At 40.1% G+C, this 20,064-nt stretch overlaps 1 protein-coding gene across 1 annotated transcript; it reads left to right on the top strand.

Moving 5' to 3' along the window:
- Positions 1–213: 213 nt before the first annotated feature.
- ptchd4 (patched domain containing 4) lies at positions 214–18,140 on the top strand. The gene is made up of 3 exons (XM_030773002.1): positions 214–639; positions 3,321–3,801; positions 16,471–18,140. Exons 1-3 carry the CDS (start codon positions 214–216, stop codon positions 18,138–18,140), a joined length of 2,577 nt encoding a protein of 858 aa, XP_030628862.1.
- Positions 18,141–20,064: the final 1,924 nt, after the last annotated feature.

Genomic DNA, 20,064 nt, shown 5'->3' with positions numbered 1-20,064 from the left:
GCACACATGCACAGACCGCCGGGACTGGCTGCTATTGCAGCAGAAACGAGAGAAATAGATTCGTGCATTAAAAAGGGGGAGGGATGGCTTGAGATGAAACAAAAAAAGACACGAGTGATCGATATCCGACTGTCTTGTTGCAAATTGGTGCAGTGCTTTCCAGGTGTAGTATATTCTCATTGACTGAAACTGGACAACGGAGCCACATGTCACATGTGCTTCATAGGAAGAAACGGGGCATATGCAAGCTGGATCTGGAGGAGGATGCTGCGGCAAGTGATTCACAGAGGGCTGAAAGCTTCTTTCTACTGGCTGGGTTTATTTGTTAGCAGGCATCCTGTTTTCTTCCTCACCGTTCCCGCAGTCCTTACCATCATTTTCGGATCCACGGTGCTGAGCAGGTTTAAACCCGAAACGGATCTCGAGATACTAGTGGCTCCGACGCACAGTCTCGCTAAAATCGAGCGGAGTCTAGCGAACAGCCTTTTCCCTATCGACCACTCGAAACACAAGCTGTATTCGGACCTACACACTCCTGGTAGATATGGCAGGCTCATCCTGCTGGCGAAATCAGGGGGAAATATATTGGAGCTGGCCGATCAGGTTCTGCAGGTTCACAAGAAGGTGTTGGATTTGCGGGTTAGTTACAAAGGGTTCAATTACACTTTCGCACATCTCTGTGTCTTGAGCCACCGGGATAAGAGATGTCTTTTGGATGATATAATTACAATATTTGAGGACATTCGTTTAGCTATTCTCGCCAACAGCACTTTCTCAAAGGTGCCGGTGAGCTATCCAAATACAACTTTAAAGGTAAGAGAGAACATATTTCATATTACTTTCACATACAGCATTTGGTGCTGAAGCAACATCGACTGGTTCTGTGTATTATAGCGTTCATAACGCCTTATGTGATTGTTGCCTTAAAAATACTGGGTTACTGAGAGTATGTTCAACGATACAGCCACAAAATTACATTAGCATTGCTCTTAAACGGATAATGATGATAGTGTTCACTTCGCATTTGGTTCTAGTGGATTCCCTCCTCCTGCCGGGGATGCCGTGATTTGTGAATAGATTCCGCTGCGTGTAGCCGGTATGTGCAGGTTATGAATTAGCTGCATTGTCCTGCACTGCATTCACAGAGAAATGCTGCCCGGCTACTTTGATGCAGTGAGTCTCCCTATGTCTGTTTAGAATAGCAAAACTGGTCTACCACCGCGGTCCTCCTATGGATACAAGATGTGATTACAGAGTGTTTGAGCGTTTCGCCGTGTCACTTCTTAGGTCTTACGGAGTATATCTGCGTATATGAAGTGTATTGGACACAATCACAAATCCAGTTTCAGTGCATTTTTATCATTTTGTATGTTTTATGTGATAACGGAAATAGATAGTAATCAGGCGAAACGTGCGTGTAACTAACAGGACGCAGCAATACATTCTCTCAGCACGCCAGAGGCTTTCCCAATTTTTCCCCCTCTCTGGTCACAGCAAGTGCACGGTGGCTGTGACGAAGGCAGCTAGTGTTTGCCGTGTGTTGTTGTTGTTTGAAGAATCATTCATTTCTGCTGCGTTGCTCGTCATCTGAACATTGTGAGGCCGCGTTGCAGCATCCAAGGCCATAACATTCCACCAGCTGATCCACAACTCACTCTGCAGTTTCTGACTTACACCTGGATACCCCTGAAATACCTCTGCTATTGAGACTCCCCCCGTCCCCCCCTCCTTCACCATCACCACCACGACCACCACCATCACTACCCTTCAATCTTCACCCCACTCTTGAAAAATACCAAATTGCTTTTGTGACCTCTTTACTCCTCCTCTCCTGAGGTATTTTTCCTCCATTTGCGCAGTGTATGAGAGAAATTGCAGCCTGTGCAGATTGTCTTGACAGATTTTTTTCATCCTTGCGCTGTGCTTTGATGTTGGCTGGTGGATTTTCCACATGTGTCTGGCTCGTCTGATAGTAGACTAAGAACTGTACGCTCTGTGTAGTAAATCCACGGTTGACACGTCTGAATTTGCTCTTTTGGGCCTGAACAAGGACTGTTTTTTTCAGTGCAATTGCAGTTTTTACAGAAAAACGTATAGGACAGTTTTTAATATAAACCTAAAATATTCCATCTGCATGGTAATAGTACAGAAATTTTCCGGACTGAATAATGGCAATAGGTGAGATTGTCAGTTTTGCTGACTGTGTGAAAGATGGTTATAATTGTGTGGTACTGCTGAGCAGCTTTGAGTGAATGAACATCATTGTAAGGCTACCACCAGATTTCTTCTCAATGAGAAGAATGTGTCAGTGTTGAAGACAGGATAACTTTTTTTCTGTAAAGAAAAAGACTCACATTTCAACCTTGACTCTGACCAAATTAACCATCTTGAAAAAGACATTTCACAGTTAATCAGTTATCAGTTATTCTCATATGAGTTTCTCAGTTTACACATGTTTATACAGACTGCTTTTATGTTTAATTTAGACTGCTTGTGTATTAATTTTTATACATATTTATGAATAAATTAAGGAGCTCCGGTCATTAATGAGAGTCCCTTATGCGTCTCATTTGAATAAACTGCAGGGGAATAGTCAGGTAATTTGTCTGCGAGATGCAACTGAACCTGAGGTCAAAGAACATTCGTTATATGAGATAATTGTCATCTGGTTTTTGGAATTTACTTCAAACACGTTTCAGGAAAATGAAATTTATAAAACTACTATTAAAAACTATGCTTCAACGAGAATTTCCATAAAACTATATTTCAAGAAAAAGCTACGCTACTGCATTTGTTGTAAAACTGTTTAACGACAAGAGAAAAACCTCAACAAGGCATCATCGACTCAACACTTTCTCTGGGATTCTCCAGCAGTTGGCAGTGAAATTTGAACCAGTAAGATGCTTAGCTCCCCATGATTGTATCAAGATTGACAAAATTAATTCAATAGTGACTCATTTTGTGAGTGCTCAGAAAGTTGTAGGAGACAGGCATGATGTTAGCACATGATATGCTACAGGGTTTTATTATTATTTCTTTTCCTTCTCGTTATTTGATGAATTATGAAATGTTATAAGATGTTCTCAATATTTAGTTTGAGATAAATGATCGCACAGCCAACAGCCAGAAACTTACATTGCTAGTCCTGCACAGAAATGGGTCCAAATGCTTAATTATTCAACATTAAGTTGTCTTTAGTGTGAATGTTAAATCACTCAACATCTGCTGTATTTGGGCTCACCTTTGTGCAGTACTTCTGCACTGAGGACTCCAGATACCTGTTTGAACATCATTACAGTGCAGTTTTACTTTGTTTCCAGGATGGCAGGGTGTCCTTCATCGGTCACCAGCTGGGAGGTGTGGCCTTGGCCCCCAACAGCCGCGAACAGCAGGTGAAATTTGCCCGGGCCGTCCAGATCACTTACTACCTCCGCAACCAGGGCCCTGTGGTGCAGGACATCCTTGCGGAGAAGTGGGAAAATGAGTTCTGTAAGCTGGTGCACGGGCTGGCCACGGACAGCCAAGACCTACACATCCAGTCCCTCACTTCCTTCAGCCTGTGGCGGGACTTTCACAGGACAGCCGTGATGGCCAAGAGCGAGGTGCTTGTCAGCCTGGTACTGGTGCTCCTGGCTGCTACCATCTCCAGCTCCATGCGGGATTGCCTGCGGGGGAAACCGTACCTTGGCCTTCTAGGCGTACTCACCATCTGCATTGCTAATGTGACGGCTGCCGGGATCTTCTTCATCTCGGATGGGAAATTTAACTCCACTCTGATTGGAATACCGTTTTTCGCCATGGGTAAGGGCATCTTTTTGTTTGACTGCTTCTGCAAGCAGATTGAAAGTGGGATTACACTAATTGGTGGGTAACCCGTCATAGCAGGGGACAGTTAATTGTTTTCCACAGCAGTGCTTGGGCCAGGCTGTGTTGTGCATCCCAAAGCCTCCTTCAAAGAGGCCAAAACAGTGTTTAAGGTGACGTTAAGAAACAATAACTTTTTTGTAAACCCTTGGTACATGTGTGTGGTGAGCCATGGTTTGTTTTTATTTTGACAGCTAAGCCATATGAGAATGTTGGCACTATTAAGTAGGTGAACAATACACCATAAAAACAACAAAATCTAAGATTTAATTACTTTAAATGTTGTAACGTAATTTGGATTAATAACTGTATTTGAAACAGTCACTTACCATTTTCTTTTTGGACCTTTAAAGAGAAAACATTTAGGCTTGCAGTTTTCTTTAATCATTACTACCATTTGCAAATCATCATGAACAACACACACTCTTAATAAAAAATCAACAAAACTGTGGTATACACCAAACCATAATCCAAAAACTGCGGTACAAATGTAACCTTGACTTCGGTGAACTCGTACACCCTCAATGACAGCATTAATGACTACCTCATCCCTAGAAGTGTTTCTGTAGTAGCTATGACTACAAAACTAATAAAAAAACAGCGTGTATACTGATTCCGACACACATCAGTATTCCTCTACATCACAGTTTTGGCAGGTTGCCGTTCGGAGAGAGTGAAGAATGGATATGAGAGTGGAATGTGTCTCACATGCTTCCAGGCTCAGCAGATGTCCGGCGATGTGCTGTCACGACAAGCTAAAGGGACAGTAAATCAAGTATGGAGCCCTGTGCCTCCCTGACACCTCAATGGTGGTGGTGCTGGCTGGTTGATTAGGGCCTTGTCGTTACTCTCTCTGACAAGAGTCGCACTGCAAATTCAGATGCCACACGCTAGACCTGTCTCTGGTGCTAAGCCTGTTACTCATGTCAATAGAGAGCAGTGAGAGCAGGAATATCAATTCGACTGTGTCCCCCCTGCCGCCCAGCCCAGTCCCTCCCTCAGGGTCCTACATCCCTCAGAAAAGTCTGTCAAAACTTCAGTTAAATGAAGCCAATTAGCTTTGATGCTGACACGTTAGTCCTTTTTTTCTGCATTAACACTGCCGACGAGTGTTAGGAAGCAGGGAACACCGTTGCCCTCATTGTCCTTACATACAAATACCGTTTCATTCTGTTCAGTCAGTAAAGCTGGCCTTTGCACTATTTTCATAATAGGCAACAGAAAAAAAGTCATTGACAGATTTGAGTTCTGAATAAAAAATTGCATGAAGTGATGTGGTAAAGTTTTAGAAAATGATTTGAATTAGCGTGAAGAGTGCAATGGCAGTGATTATGCCCCAGTGAGTCACACACAGAATGGCATGATCAGCAGTGCCCTTTGCGTAACCCTTTTTATGGTGGCTGTCCATGTTTAGCCGTTCTTTACAGCAGACTGCATCCTAAATGGTGTCCTAAATTAGCTGGGTTCCTCGGACACCCTGAGTCTTAATGCAAGGTTAACCCGGCATGGAAGATTAATGACGCCCATTGACTGGTGGACTTTAGACTCTCTCTGCTGAATGGGACAAGGCCTCTGATGTATGGCATTTCATGTACAAGTCTCACAACAAGGACAATCAGGCCAAATAGATTTTATCCAGCGTTGTAAGATGAATGCTGACACCAGGCAGGGCCGGCTGAGGGTGATTCACACAAAGCTATGGGTCTTCAGAGACTCAGTGTATGTCTGACAGGCTTGAGAGGAGATGTGAGAATCCTCGGAGGTTGAGTAGTGATGAGTGAAACAGGGAAAAAGAAATTCCAAATTTGTTCTGCATTTACATATATATATACATATATATACAGAGGTGGACAAAGTAAACAACTCCATTACTTGAGTCAAACTATAGATACTCCTGGTCAAATATTACCCCACTACAAGTAAAAGTTGTTCAGTTCAATTTTTACTTGAGTTAAAGTACTGGAGTACTTGCTTATTGGGACCAGGTCCTACGTGAATCCGCTGACCTTACAAATATTACTGTGTTTACCTGACAAGATTAAAACATATATTTCTGAAAGGATTTTTGTCAGTAACGTTAACTCGGCATTTTCGCTAGCTAACTATTAGTATGCGTCAGCAGTGGATTCACACAGGACCCGGTGTTATGCCCCAGATGGTTTTCAAAATCTCAGACATGGACTTAAGATATGGCCATGGCTGCTCTGGTGAGGAACCTTTATCTTTATCATTTTTATCTTCCATTGTAGTAGCCATCAGTAAAACCGCCAAGTTCAGTTGTTAAAAAAATACAGCACGCACTTGACTGACCGCATTGGAGTAGTTTACTGTGACTGGTTTTTCCCCTGTGATGAACACAATATGGCCTATCGCATTTTAGAAAAGAAAATTCATCCGCTGAATTCAAAGCTATGCGTTAAAGTAATAAGTAACGAGAACCTTCATAGAAATGTAGTGGAGTGAAAAGTACAATATTTGTATTTCAAATGTAGTGGGGTAAAAGTCATAAGCTTCCAAAAAAAATAAAACTCAGGTACAGATACTCGAAAAATGTACTTAAGTACAGTACTCAAGTAAATGTATTTCGTTACTGTCCACCCCTGTATATATATATATATATATATATATATATATATATATATATATATATATATATATATATATGTATGTATGTATATTAGGGATTGCACAGAGTACTCGAGCACTCGAGTATGCAAGCAGTTACATCAATTCTCGAGTGTATAGAATATAATCGAGTTCTCGCTAATAACGTGATGCTAGATCTCGCGCGCAGTCAGTTTCCAGTTGGAGCCTTGCTTTGTTGTTGTATTTCATTGTGCAAATTGTCTCTCCCAGCTGTCGTTGCGATGAAATAAATGTGCAACATTTGTGAGTTGTGGACGGATTTCTCAAGGATGGCTCTAACATCGGGTCTCATATAAAAGACTAGGCTACTTATGCGGCTAAACAAATTAATGTTGTTAAAATATAGATGCAAGCAAATATGACTAATTTATTTTTAAGTCGGTTAGGCTTACTTATGATGACCAGGCAAGGACCAGCCGCTATATATAAACACAATAAGAACATTTAACGGATAAATAATCATGCGTTTTCAAATTTACCCAGGTTAACCCGCTATAGTGTGCAAAACACGTTTTGTTGTCTGAGTGAGCTCTCTGCCTTGGGCTACTGTAGAATGTTGGTAACAATAACGTTAAAATATCGTCGGTATCATCCATGCCTCACCATTGCGTAAGGTAAGACCAAGTGTTATCTTCATATCATATCATTAATTTTATGCTTTGTCCTATGCGCTGGGACCATAGTTGCCTAGTCTTTTAATTGATGCAGCACCACCCGTCCCCCGCACCGAGTACTCGAGTTGTAAAATTATGTGCTCGTGCATATATATATGTATGGGTGTGTGTGTATAAGACTAAGATATGCAAATATAAATATAAGCAAGCTGATGTCTTGATTATGTCTGGAAAACATTATTATATCTACAGGTGTCGGTTATGCAATATTCAAGTGTAGTTTTAAAGTAACTCATAACAAGATTGAGGGACACAGTTTATCAGATTGTGGAAGGTAGAAAGACAAAGATGGACATCCTTCTTAATAATCTGTCCCCATGTTTAGAGCACTTGTGGTTTAGATACATGCCCAAAACAGACTGATGTTTGCATTCAGTAGTTGACAAAGATTTTTGATTTATTTATTCTTTTTTATTTTTTTAATCTCGATGATCCATTTCCTCTCTGGTGCTGACAGAGAAGGCCCTTTTTTAGATCTAGTTTTTGGCTGCCTCCATTCTTGGCAACAGAGTTATGGTTATGCTCCACGTAGTGAACTAACAATTAGATAGGTAATCAATCACCAGACCAGGACTGATTGATTCTCTGAATAGCTTCAAATAATTTAATCCTTAAGGGTTATAATGAGATATTATGGAAATTAGAAAGAAGGGACCATTTCCCTGTGATCATTCCTCTGAAAGTTTGTTGTATTCTTTGATGGATGATTCTGGAGAGTAGTGACCCACTCATTGTGTCATTTTGTCATGCAAACCCAAATTGTCATTTGTTTCCATGGGCATTTTTCTTACTTATCTATATACAATACTTTACAATGTTAATCAGCATTAACAGCAGCTGTTTTGACCTATAATACAGAGTACATAATCACAATGGTTTCAGTTATTAGGTATTCATACCTGCCTCTGTAATGGTCCCACATGGGCTCAGGTGTGGTTTCACTCCAAAGCTCATCTGTAATGAAATGTAACTGACATAACTGCTGATTGCGTCAGGCAGTGCCAGAGCAGGAACTCCACTGTGAAGACCAAGGGGCTGTTTATAGAATTTCACAAACTGAAGCCCATCATTAAGATATAGAAAGAATATTAAACGACCCTCACTTTGCTTAGACAGAGACATTCACTCAAACTCAATGATAAGACCCAAAGGACCATAGACGGGGACATGACCAAAACGCCAGTGATCACCCTGACAGAACGAAAGATTTTCAATGATTTGGTTGGGAGAAGGTCTCCAGAGGACAGTCTCTGGTGTTTTTCACAAAAGAAACCCAATGGAGAGTTAGTCGTGGAGGTCAGTCTTGAAAGAGAGCAATTATAATAGTCAGAGACGGGGGGAAATGTGTAGTTCAATATGCAAGATGAAAAAAATACGCAAATCATATGGGTTGATCAGTTGAATGCTTAAGACTCAAAGTCTCCAGTTTGCAATTTGGTTCCAATTTTGGGTGAAACTGGGTGGAGAAAAGCCAACACAACAGTCACAGTTCAGATCATTTAAGTTCTTGCAAATGATTAAAGTCATGTTATTTTCATAAGCATCTAATTTAGGGGTAACTGACAATGCCAGGTATGTTTTTAACAAGTCTGTTCAGACTGGTTGGTGTGTTCACTACAGTACCTGTAGCATAGTCCAACACTAATCCCCTCTCCCCAAAACATCATTCTGTTTCTGTGACGTTGGAGATGTACAGCCAGTCCAGTTTGGTATTTACCTTCAAATAAATACTATTTGCCTCGTAATTAAAATGTGATTACCTTTTAGTTAATTAAAGTGATTACTTTTGAGAACTGTTGGAACCCAATTCTCCAAGACAGACACATGACATGCAACAAGATATATGAGAAACAGATGTTTAAAGCAGAAGTTTGTGCAGACTTTTCAGTTGTTTCAAACTTTTCAGACTCTCTGTTGTTGCAAAATACATGAATAATTCATCTTGTTTTTATTTAAACATTTTTTTTCCTCGAGATGGACTCTTTATTTGAGATGGAATATTTATTTATGTGTTTATTATCTGTTTTGGCACATTAATATTTTAATTTTAGAAGAAATAATTGCTACAGTTTGGAATATTGATGTTAACATTTTAAACTAAAAAGTTTAATATTTTGTTTGTTCTTTTTGTTTGTTTGTTTGTTTGTTTGTTTTTTTGTTTTTCGTCCGTGTCTGTATGAGAACATGTCAGGTGATGGATTTGCAAAAAAAAGTGGCAGACTCTTAGACATTTTGGCAACAGATTCTGTGTGTCTAGTGAGATGAGGTCTTAGCTGTTTGACCTTAATGTAAACTGCTATGCCTGGTTCAAACCACAGCATGCCTCCCATGACTTCTCTAAAGCCATTCATTCATGTGGAAACATGGGGAATAGTGAATGGAGTGAAATACTGGCCAATCTTTGAGGATAGCATCCTACAGCTACAAAAGACTGACGTGAATATTGACCGACATGACAAGCGGGCCTGAGCATAAATCCAAAGCAACACTAGAGTGGCGTCAGTATTTGAATAGCCCTAATGAAAGACTAGCCTTGTATCCCATTAAGAACCCGTGGCACTTCACTAATGTAATTTGTCCAATTTAACAGAACAGAACAACAGATATTCCCCCCAAAAAACAAATTGCTCTTTCCAAAGGAAAAAAACAAAAACCAAAAAAAAGCTAACAGTGACAGACAGAATCCAGAATATAAATTTTGCCAAAGGCACCCCTTCAGATTGAACAGTAAATAAAATAGAAGAAAATAAGTAGTAAGATAAATAGAATAGCTTTCTTTTTCAGTTTCATTTTCAAAAGCATGGTGGGTGTGTGTGTGTGTGGAGGGGGGGGGGGGGGGCTACTGTGAGGTTTCATTGTAAAGTAGATATTCTTGTGGTAACCACAGGTTTTACAATATTTAAGGGCTTTCTGAAGGTGCAGTACATTACAGATAAAGTATATGAAAGATTAACTTTGTTTTTTTCATCGGGTGCAAGATAAATAAAAAACATGAGGTAAAAGCATGAGCATGTGTAATACGCAAAAGCAGAGCTTCGTTCCTTAATTTTTTAATGGATTCGGGTCATTAGCAGAAACAGCTAATCATTCAGTCCTACACATTAATGCACCAGGGCTGTGTCGTCACAGGAAGTCGATTTCTTTCTCTCTGTACGTATGTGCGTATATATGTGTGTGTGTGTGCGTGCGTGTGTGTAAACCGTTACTCATTTCTCCTGCTCGGCCGTTCCCCTGCCCTTCAGTCTTCATTGATTGCTCTCATTAAGCTCCACAGACTGTGGAACAGGGTGTGCTATCAGATCAGTGGCATCTGCTTGCCATTCCACACACGCTCTCACAGATGTGCCTGGTCATAGCTAACACAGTCGTGACGTTCAAGCATTCAGGGGGAGACTGTTCCAAAGTGTCTTTCCATCACGAACAAGCATACAAATAAAACTTCCATCTCCACTGACAGCACAGGGAAAGCCTTCCGGTCAGAAAAAGACGACCTGGACGGGGTTAGTGGATAGAAAACTGTGAATTGGGAATGAATTGTATTGATCTGTTGCCCTGCCGGGGAGGTAGAAAAAGTCCTGTGGAAGAGATTAGGGGTATTACCAGAGAGCCACTTATCATGAATGTCCTTAAGCATTACGTATCACATGCCATTAAGCTAGTGGCTATGTCATTTACCATTGTCAAGCCAGGCGGAGAATCAGGAGGGAAGAGAGATTGGAGGCACCATGTGATTGCCTAGAACTTGCTTTACAGTGTGTACACATACGTTTGGAAAAGCAGAGAGAGGTTCCATGAGAGGCTGAATGTCATGTAGATTTTACTCATTTTTATTTTGTCCATTCTTTTGTTCATTCTTTTTTTAACACTTAAATTCTCCATTTTTAGGTTTTAATTTTGCCCCAAGATTTGAGTCAAATTGAAATGAAGAAAGATTTTTTGCCATCCCTGTCTGGGGCCTATTTATTTATTTATTTATTTATTTAACTTTTCATATAGACTGTGTTGTTTGAAGTCATAATTTCTGTGGTAGGTAGGAGACTTAGGTTGTTTTCAGAAAGATCTGCATCTTACATCAGAATCAGTGTCACAACATTAGCATAATCTTTATTTAAGCAGTCTTTAAGAAATGTGCTTTGATCAGACAGGTTTGCTTTTTGCAAAAAGGCTAATTTTAGTTCCATTAATTCCAAAGCTGGATGTGTCTACATTGTCAAGGAGTCGTGAGTTGACTTTGTATTTGTACATGAAGTCTTGGCAGGCTTTGCTGTTTATTTTAAGAATTCTTTTTTTGGCTCCGTCAGATGTTGAGACAGTATTTAACATCAGACCATATGCATTGCAGTACTATATTGTTCTTCAACTTAAATTCTCTCGGTACAAAACTTGCATGAAATCTGCAAGGTGTAGTTGTGCCTGTCAGCTTTCTGCTACCTTTGGAATATAGATTGATGGTGTCTGTGAAATCATTCTTTTATGACATAACGAAGCAGAGGAAAGGTGGAGTGACATTTTCAGTGTGAGGGAGAAACTCCGCGGGGACAGGACAGACCTTGAACTCTCTGTAGTCAGACAGGCATCCTGATTTACTCTGACAATAAACCTGAATGATAAACTGCAAGCAATATTTTTCTTTTTTCTTTCTTTTTTTTTGCCCTCAGATTTATGTGACCCGAAACAGCCCACCATTAAACTTTGAGAAATGATCTCAGCATTGCAGGCATTATGGTACAATTTCCTTCCCGCACTAGGGCTGAATTTGCAAAAACATGTTTTAATGAATTAACATGCTTCAGTGCCACCCAGCTGCTGTTGGCTGGCCTGTAGGTTGGCCCATTGGATCTTCCTTATTTACCGTTTGCAGTTTTGGTGCCCAGTGAAAAATGACTGATACTAGTGCATGCTATATTCATACTGCTCATTTGTTTGTTTGTTTGTTTGTTTATTTGTTTTTGAATAACAGGATCAGGCATTCAGGGCCATGTCCAGTTTGATTGAACTAAATGAGAGCTACAATTATTTGCATATTACATTATGCATACCAGCTGGTCATCTACTCTGCATCTACATTTTTACCTTTTACCGTATTACTGCAAACTTAAGTTGCCTGCACTGTACGCAAACACTGAAAACAATTCCAGTCTCATATAGTTTATATTCCTGTCTCAAAAGGTGTCTCATATAGTTTATATTCCTGTCTCAAAAGGTGTCTCATATAGTTTATACTATCTTTCAACAGTACAGACTATCATGTGCAACCCCCCTACTCTATTTCATCTCTCTCACTCTCACTCTCTCTCTCTCTGGCACACACATATATACAACCCCCCCCCCCCCCCCCCCACACACACACACACACTCACACACTCACACTATCTTTGTTTTCTGGGTTTCCAAAGACAAGTGAACAGTGGGATATGACAATATGATGGATGGAACATTCAGAAAGAATAAATAATCCTTTTCAAAGAGACTGCTATATTGAGCCCACTTTTGGACTCTGAGAGTGCACGTATTCACTATTGCTTTTTTTCTATCATATATTTATCCATACCTTCATTATGGCAGTACAGTATATTATGATATATAGGTACACAGGTGCATCCCTGTGTAATGTATCAGCACTAAATGAGGGGAGGTTTAATTTATTTTACACTTATTTTTTAAGTTTAGAGACCTCATTGAGGCTGCAGTTTCATTTTTAATGTGGGCCTTGTGCACAAATATATGAAGAACAAGAACTCTTTGGAACCAGTGAATCCAATCTGTGGAAGAGTGGGATCTTGTTCCAGAAATGGATGGTCTTAAAAGCAAAAAAAACATTTTAAATTCACAGTGACAAGTTAATCTCAACAAAAATTATTTTTGAATTATCAGCTACCAAACTATACATTTCTAATTTAGAGAATCAGTCACCTTTCATGGTTGTTTGTTTTCATATTGGCAGAGACCATCACAAATACATCATGGTATGTTTTCAAATCACTTTCATTAAACCTTCCTTGTCAGAACTGATCGAGCACCCTAATAATACAGTGTAACAGTCAGTTTACTAACAATTATCAAGTGTATATTATTCATCAGATATCCTTTTATTATCTTAACGTAAAAAAAGCAATTTTGTGGTCTTAGTAAGGCAAGGCAAGGCAAGTTTATTTATATAGCACATTTCATACACAAAGGCAATTCAATATGCTTTCCATAAACAAAAGCAGAATGACATCCAATGGAAAAATAAAGACAAAGTGCTTTAAAAAGGGGGAAAAAACAATAAAATAAAAATATATATAAAAAGATTATAATAAAATATAATTAAAAGAAAGTACAAATATGTAAAATAAAATAAAATAAAAGCATGTAGTTAAAGAATGTAATTAAAAGATAAATGATTAAAAGAAAGTGCAAAATGACTAGAGGTCTACTTCCAGAACTAAAGTGCATTAAGGGTACAGTGCAATCTTTAGGGCTCAATCATAGGCACATGAGAAGAGAAATGTTTTTAACCTGGATTTAAAAATTGCTACAGTAGTACAGTATTGCTACTAGTAGAGATAAGTTGTAACATTTGCGCATTTATACTGTATGTGCTATGTATATCTGGCAGAGAAAGAAGATGTTGAAATTTTTGTAATGTTGTAACTACAAATGGCACATAACCGAATTACAGTTCACGTAATATACTGTTTCACTTTTGATAGTCATTAAGACCAGTAGCAGCAGGAAGGAAAAAAAAAACATTGCAATACTTTACCTTTGTTGTGTTCCCTGCATTAAGTCCACAGGGGGTGTTTTCTCTTCCCTTCTGTGATGTGTGTGTGTGTGTGTGTGTGTGTGTGTGTGTGTTTGTGTGTGCTGCCTCTACAGCCCTGAAGTTTAAAGCAGTAATCTAGTTTGAAGACTGGGCTTTGGTGCAGTGCACTGAAAGAGGATGTAGGTTCCTTTAATAAAGTCTGGGCCTCAGAGGGTCTTTTTGTCTGGAGTGGAGGCCCAGGAACAGTCAGCCTATGACAAACAGCGCTGTATCCCTTCAGTGGACTACTGTATCCCCTCAGTGGAGCGCTGTATCTGCTCAGTGGAGTACTTTTTCTGTCCAGAGGGCCCATGAGAACAAGAGGAGGTACAACCTTTTGTTCCCCTTGCCCAGACTTCCTGAGACACACAACCAAGTTTCTAGTTTAAGATGGCCTCCCCCAGTGTGCTCTGGAAGAATAAAAAAAAGAAACAAAGAAAGAAAGAAAGCGTGTGCACACAATTTTGGTGGGTATACTCCAGTTGTAGCACATTTTGATAATGTCAGTGAATGACAGTGCAAAACAGCTTCCCCGGTGAGGGACAATGTGCTGTATGACTGTCTGTGTTTCTCTTGGCCTGTTGACCCCCCGCAGTGTGCCTGTTGTCTCCACAGTGCATCTCAGGGAACACGATGCCTTTTCTAGCCCGTTTAGATGATTGGGCTGTGCGTACTTACTGATGAGTAATGTTCCCAAAGAGGTTTAATTTGTAAAAGCCACAACTGATCTCTTTTCAAAACCACTGTTTATGATTTGGATCATGTTCCCTCTCCTTCCTAAAGGAGCCATTTGAGAATTCTTAGAAGCTATAGTCTTCTTCAGACTAGTTGAAATGCTCATGTTGCTTTTTGTCTGCTGCTTCTTAAAAAAAAGAAGAAAAAAAAAGAAATGCACCACTCCTGCCTTTAATAGCATCATATAGCATCCGTATAGCATCATGACTATGAAAGTTCAATTCAGTTCAAGTCCAGCCAAACAGGGAGCTTTGAATGAATGAATTAAGTGGTATTTCATGTTTCATTTTATTTAAATGAAACACATTGTTTCCTGATCCTGACTACCATTTGGCTAGTGCTATGGTACTCCCCCAACATGTCAAAATGAAAATGCTGCTGCCACCAGAGACGAAACCGACCATGTTGCCTGTGGCACATTCTTCAAACATGGGGAAATCCATCCTACTCGCCTGCCTAATCAGTGCTACACTAAATTAGCATTTGAACTGATAACAGAACATTATTCAACAACACATTGTCACAACTAGCATTTTAAAATAGACTTCCTGTTGTTGCGTTTCCCTGGCAGTTTATTATTGAACCAGAATCATTAATTTACCCATGGGCGAGACAGAATACAGAGGCAGATCCTGTGCATGACTGCCATCAGTTCTCAACTGTTCTTTACCCATCGCTATCACTTTCTTTTCATAGAATGACCACATAGTGAGTTTCAAGTATTTGATGATATAGTGAAATTGCTAGAGCTAGACATTATTCCTACTGAAGTGGTTTTTCATTTATCTCTAAACAGTGAGACTAACTGACCCTTTGTGTTTCATATTGTGCAACTTCTAAAGGAAAGGCTGCTTGTTGTAGATAATATTTGTGTCATGGGTGTTTGATTGCGGCAATTTCAGTGCAGACCTCTGCTTTGATCTGCCGTCTGTTCTCAGGGCCAAAACAGCATCTAATTTGGTCTAATTGTGTGGCATCTTAAGTCACGCCCAGATTATGTTTTGGCAACCACTGACTCTGGGGCTCATTAGCCACTCTGATGTGAAGTCAATGATTTGTTGTCTAAGAACAAATTATTGAAGCAGCACAACACAGGAAACTGAACTAGCCCATTCAAAAAACACTGAAATATGCAGGTTTTATGTACATTCAACTGATCTGTGGTGTATTGTCCTCCAGACTTGCAGCTCGATTCACACTGTCTAATTAGCTTGCTTAATAAAACTAAAAGCATTGCAAGTCAATCGATTTGACTCGTTATGCTGGCATGATCCGTTACAGTTAATTAGTTCTTTTTTTCTCTTTGTCAGACTAAAGGGAAATATATAACATTGCTAAAAGGGGTAGCCAAGCAGATTTTGTGAGATATTTTTTACTAGTGATGGACATGTTGCAGATGAGCCAAGCCTTTAACTCCAACTGATGTATTGTTATTCGAAATGCTGGCTTCAGTTGTCAGTACCTTTATTCAAAGTAGTTCATATTTGTGGTTACCAGCTACTTTCCTTCACAAATACAGGTTTCTGAGGACATCAACAACTCACCCTGATCTCAAAGTGCGGATAAATTGAGAAAAAAATACATGTGTTTAATTCTACACTGCAGTATATCAAATATTCAAAAATGTTCTCTTTTGAGTATGAATTGTCTCTGTTCCTCAAATACATTTTTAATTTGTTCTTTTTGACATCTCTCTCTTAGACTGGACATTCATTCATGTCTTTGAGTGTCACATCAACTATTCTTTCTCTTGTCTTTTTTCAGGGCATGGGACAAAAGGCGTGTTTGAGCTTCTGGCAGGTTGGAGAAGAACCAGAGAAAACCTGCCCTTCAAAGAGAGGGTGGCAGATGCTTTCGCTGATGTGATGGTCTGCTATACCATGACCAGCTCGCTCTATATCATTACGTTCGGCATGGGGGCCAGTCCTTTCACCAACATCGAGTCGGTGAAGGTCTTCTGCCAGAGCATGTGTGTAGCCATCCTGGTGAACTACTTCTATGTCTTTTCTTTTTATGGTTCTTGCCTGGTGTTCGCCGGCCAGCTGGAGCAAAACCGATACCACAGTGTTTTTTGCTGTAAAATACCCTCGGTCGAGTACCTGGATCGCCAACCAACTTGGTTCAAAACCATGATGAGTGATGGCCACGACCTGTCCACGCATCATGACAGTGTACCCTACCACAACCACTTCATACAGCACTTCCTACGGGAGCACTACACGGAGTGGATTACCAACACCTATGTCAAGCCCTTTGTCGTCATCCTCTATCTGATTTATGCCTCCTTTTCCTTTATGGGATGTTTACAAATCAGTGATGGCTCCAACATTGTGAACCTGTTAGCTAGCAATTCCCCTAGCGTCTCGTTCGCCCTGACCCAACAGAAGTACTTCAGCAACTACAGCCCAGTGATTGGGTTTTACATATATGAGCCCATAGAGTACTGGAACTCCACTGTGCAGGATCATCTTAAGACTCTGGGCCAGGGTTTCAATAAGATTTCATGGATCGACAATTATTTTCACTACCTGAAGGTAGTGAACGTTAGCGCGTCAACCAAAAGTGATTTTATAAACATCCTCAAGAACTCTTTCCTGAGGAGTCCTGAATATCAGCATTTCACGGACGACATCATCTTTTCCAAAATCGGAGACGAGTACGACATTATTGTGTCCCGGATGTACTTGGTCGCCAGAACCACGGAAAAGACCAGAGAAGAGGTGGTGGAGCTGCTCGAGAGACTCAGACCCCTCTCCCTCATAAACAGCATCAAATTTATTGTCTTCAACCCCACCTTCATCTTCATGGATCGTTACAGCTCCTCTGTCATCTCCCCTATCCTGACATCAGGCTTCAGTGTCCTGACCATCCTCATCCTAACATTTTTCCTGGTCATTAATCCACTGGGGAACTTCTGGTTGATTCTGACCGTTACCTCCGTGGAGCTGGGCGTTCTGGGTCTTATGACATTGTGGAATGTTGATATGGATAGTATCTCTATCCTGTGCCTTATATATACTCTCAACTTTGCCATGGATCACTGTGCCCCTCACCTCTACACGTTTGTACTGGCCACTGAGCACACCAGGACTCAGTGCATTAAGATCTCATTGGAGGAGCATGGTGCTGCTATTTTGCAGAACGCCTCATGTTTTGTAATTGGGATAATGCCCTTGCTCTTTGTGCCTTCCAACCTGACCTACACACTGTTTAAGTGCTCCCTGCTCACGGCCGGCTGCACGGTACTCCACTGCTTTGTCATCCTGCCAGTGTTCTTGACGTTCTTTCCGCCATCCAAAAAGCGGCACAAGAAAAAGAAACGGGCCAAGCGGAAAGAGAGGGAGAGGGAACGGGAAAGAGAGCGGGAGAGAGAGAGGGAAGAGATTGAGTGTATTGAAGTCAGGGAAAACCCTGATCATGTGACCAATGTATGAGATGCTATTGGGCATGTGCCAGCACTGGTTGAGATAAGGGGTTTGTGTGTGCTGTCCAAAAAAAACAAAAAAACAAAAAACAAAAGGTAGCAATGCCCTGCAGGGCCTCACAGGTCCAGAGGTGTCCGAGCTGACTGTCCTCATGGGAGAGACGGTACTCGTGAGCCCAGCAAAAGGCAGCCATGCCTACCTTCCCATAGTGCACCTCCTCATCTACAGCAGTACGTAACATCTGTAACCTTCCTGTCGTTCCATAACTCGACAGGGTAGAAAAGCTGCTTGTTGGCAAAATCAGTGAAAGAAAAAAAGAAACACTTTTCAGTCTAGAGAGTCCAGAGGTTGTTCTCTTTTTTTTTTTTTTTTTTTTTTTTTCTTTTTTCTTAATTCTAAGCAATGTTTAGTGTAGCATGAACCAAAATGGAGTTATTTCTGTCCACTTTTTTTCTCAAGCAGGTTGTCTCTTTGAACCAGAAATCTCACATCCCACATGATGTTACGGTACTATATTCAGTTGTCATATCAGTCACTACAATTTCTAGAATATCTTGATGAATAATGTGATATCACTGACAAGGACCTCCTGATCTCATTATATTACCTCTTACTTGAGTGTCCTTGTAGACTGACCCTAAGCACTACTCAGTTATTTAATTGTTCTAGAAAATTAGATACTAGAATGTTTGAGAATTCTCTCAAATTGAATATCTTGGTAATCCTTGCAGTAATCAGATCCAAAAATCTATAGTATGAAATGTGTGTAAAAGCACAGTAGGAGGTCAGTAGAAATGCATTAGGCTCTTTGTAGGCTCTGAATTGAGAGGAGAAGGTGGTATACACTGTGTTGATTTCTTTTCTCTGTTTTTTCTTTTTTATGCAATGCAATATGAGGGCAGAATTCAAAACAGAAGAAAGTGTCTCTTTGCACTTCCACATGTTCACATTCTTCCTTATTGTGTTGAGAATAAAATTTGCATTTTTTTAACAAAACAATATGCATGCATTAGTTGAAAAAACAATTATGCTTGGTGTTGTAGCAAATTTTTCTAGTTCGGGGCAAATATGACACCCAGCATTTTTAGGGGAGAGAGGTCCATAATGCCATGAAAAATCCCATACAACCAGTGATGTGATCATATCTAGCCCAGCACTGGGTTATTACCCTACGCCCCCCCCCCCCCCCGGCCCCCAATATTGTTCTCATTCTTCCTCAGTGTTGAGAATAAAATTTGCAATTTTTTTCAACCAACCAGAACAATATGCATGTGCTAGCTGAGAAGACAGTTATGCTTGGTGTTGTAGCAAAATTTTTTAGTTTGAGGCAAATATGACACTCATTATTTTTTTGGTGGGGGGGTCTATAATGCTGTGACAAATTATGTACAGCCAGTAATCTAATCATTTAGGATCCAATGTTTTGTTATTACTTTCCCCCCTGTTTTGCCAATACAGTGAATGCTAACATTCTGGAATATTATTTTTCCTTCTACTTAGAAAGTGCTTAATTTTGAGATCTCCCTAGAGTCATTGCTGGTGAGGACTGGGTTTTCCAAATAAAAAATTCTAATGGGGTTTGTAAATGGCCCACAAACCTGTTAATACTTAAAACAGTGGAAAGACACATGAGCTGCTGGATTCTCTTTTATGCTAGACTGTGTGATTGTGTGAATGATAAGTTTAGCCACATACAAAGGATTAACCACATGGCAACAGATCTATGTTTCAATGTGTTTCTTTCTTGTGAGATTTTAATTGCTGATATATATATATATATATTTTTTTCCATCACTTATCACTAATTAACAGTTAAGGCTTATTCAGATATTTGATGACTGTGTGATGCACTCACATGAAGTTTGTAACCTAATTTGACATCCGGATTTTTAACAGCCAATCTAGTAAGTAATTTGATCCAAGGCCCAACACA

This window comes from Chanos chanos, chromosome 4 (genome assembly GCF_902362185.1).
Source record: "Chanos chanos chromosome 4, fChaCha1.1, whole genome shotgun sequence".
In the NCBI taxonomy this organism is placed as follows: Eukaryota; Metazoa; Chordata; class Actinopteri; order Gonorynchiformes; family Chanidae; genus Chanos; species Chanos chanos.
Note: the sequence above shows the minus strand (reverse complement) of the source record. Positions and strands in the feature narration are given on the sequence as shown.

What these genes read in the sequence shown, in the direction of transcription:
- ptchd4 (XM_030773002.1), top strand. Translation starts at nt 214, where the DNA reads ATGTGCTTCATAGGAAGAAACGGGGCATATGCAAGCTGGATCTGGAGG. An exon ending in AGAAGGTGTTGGATTTGCGG is followed by an intron (nt 640 to 3,320) that starts GTTAGTTACAAA and finishes CTTTGTTTCCAG; the next exon opens with GATGGCAGGGTGTCCTTCAT. An exon ending in AATACCGTTTTTCGCCATGG is followed by an intron (nt 3,802 to 16,470) that starts GTAAGGGCATCT and finishes GTCTTTTTTCAG; the next exon opens with GGCATGGGACAAAAGGCGTG.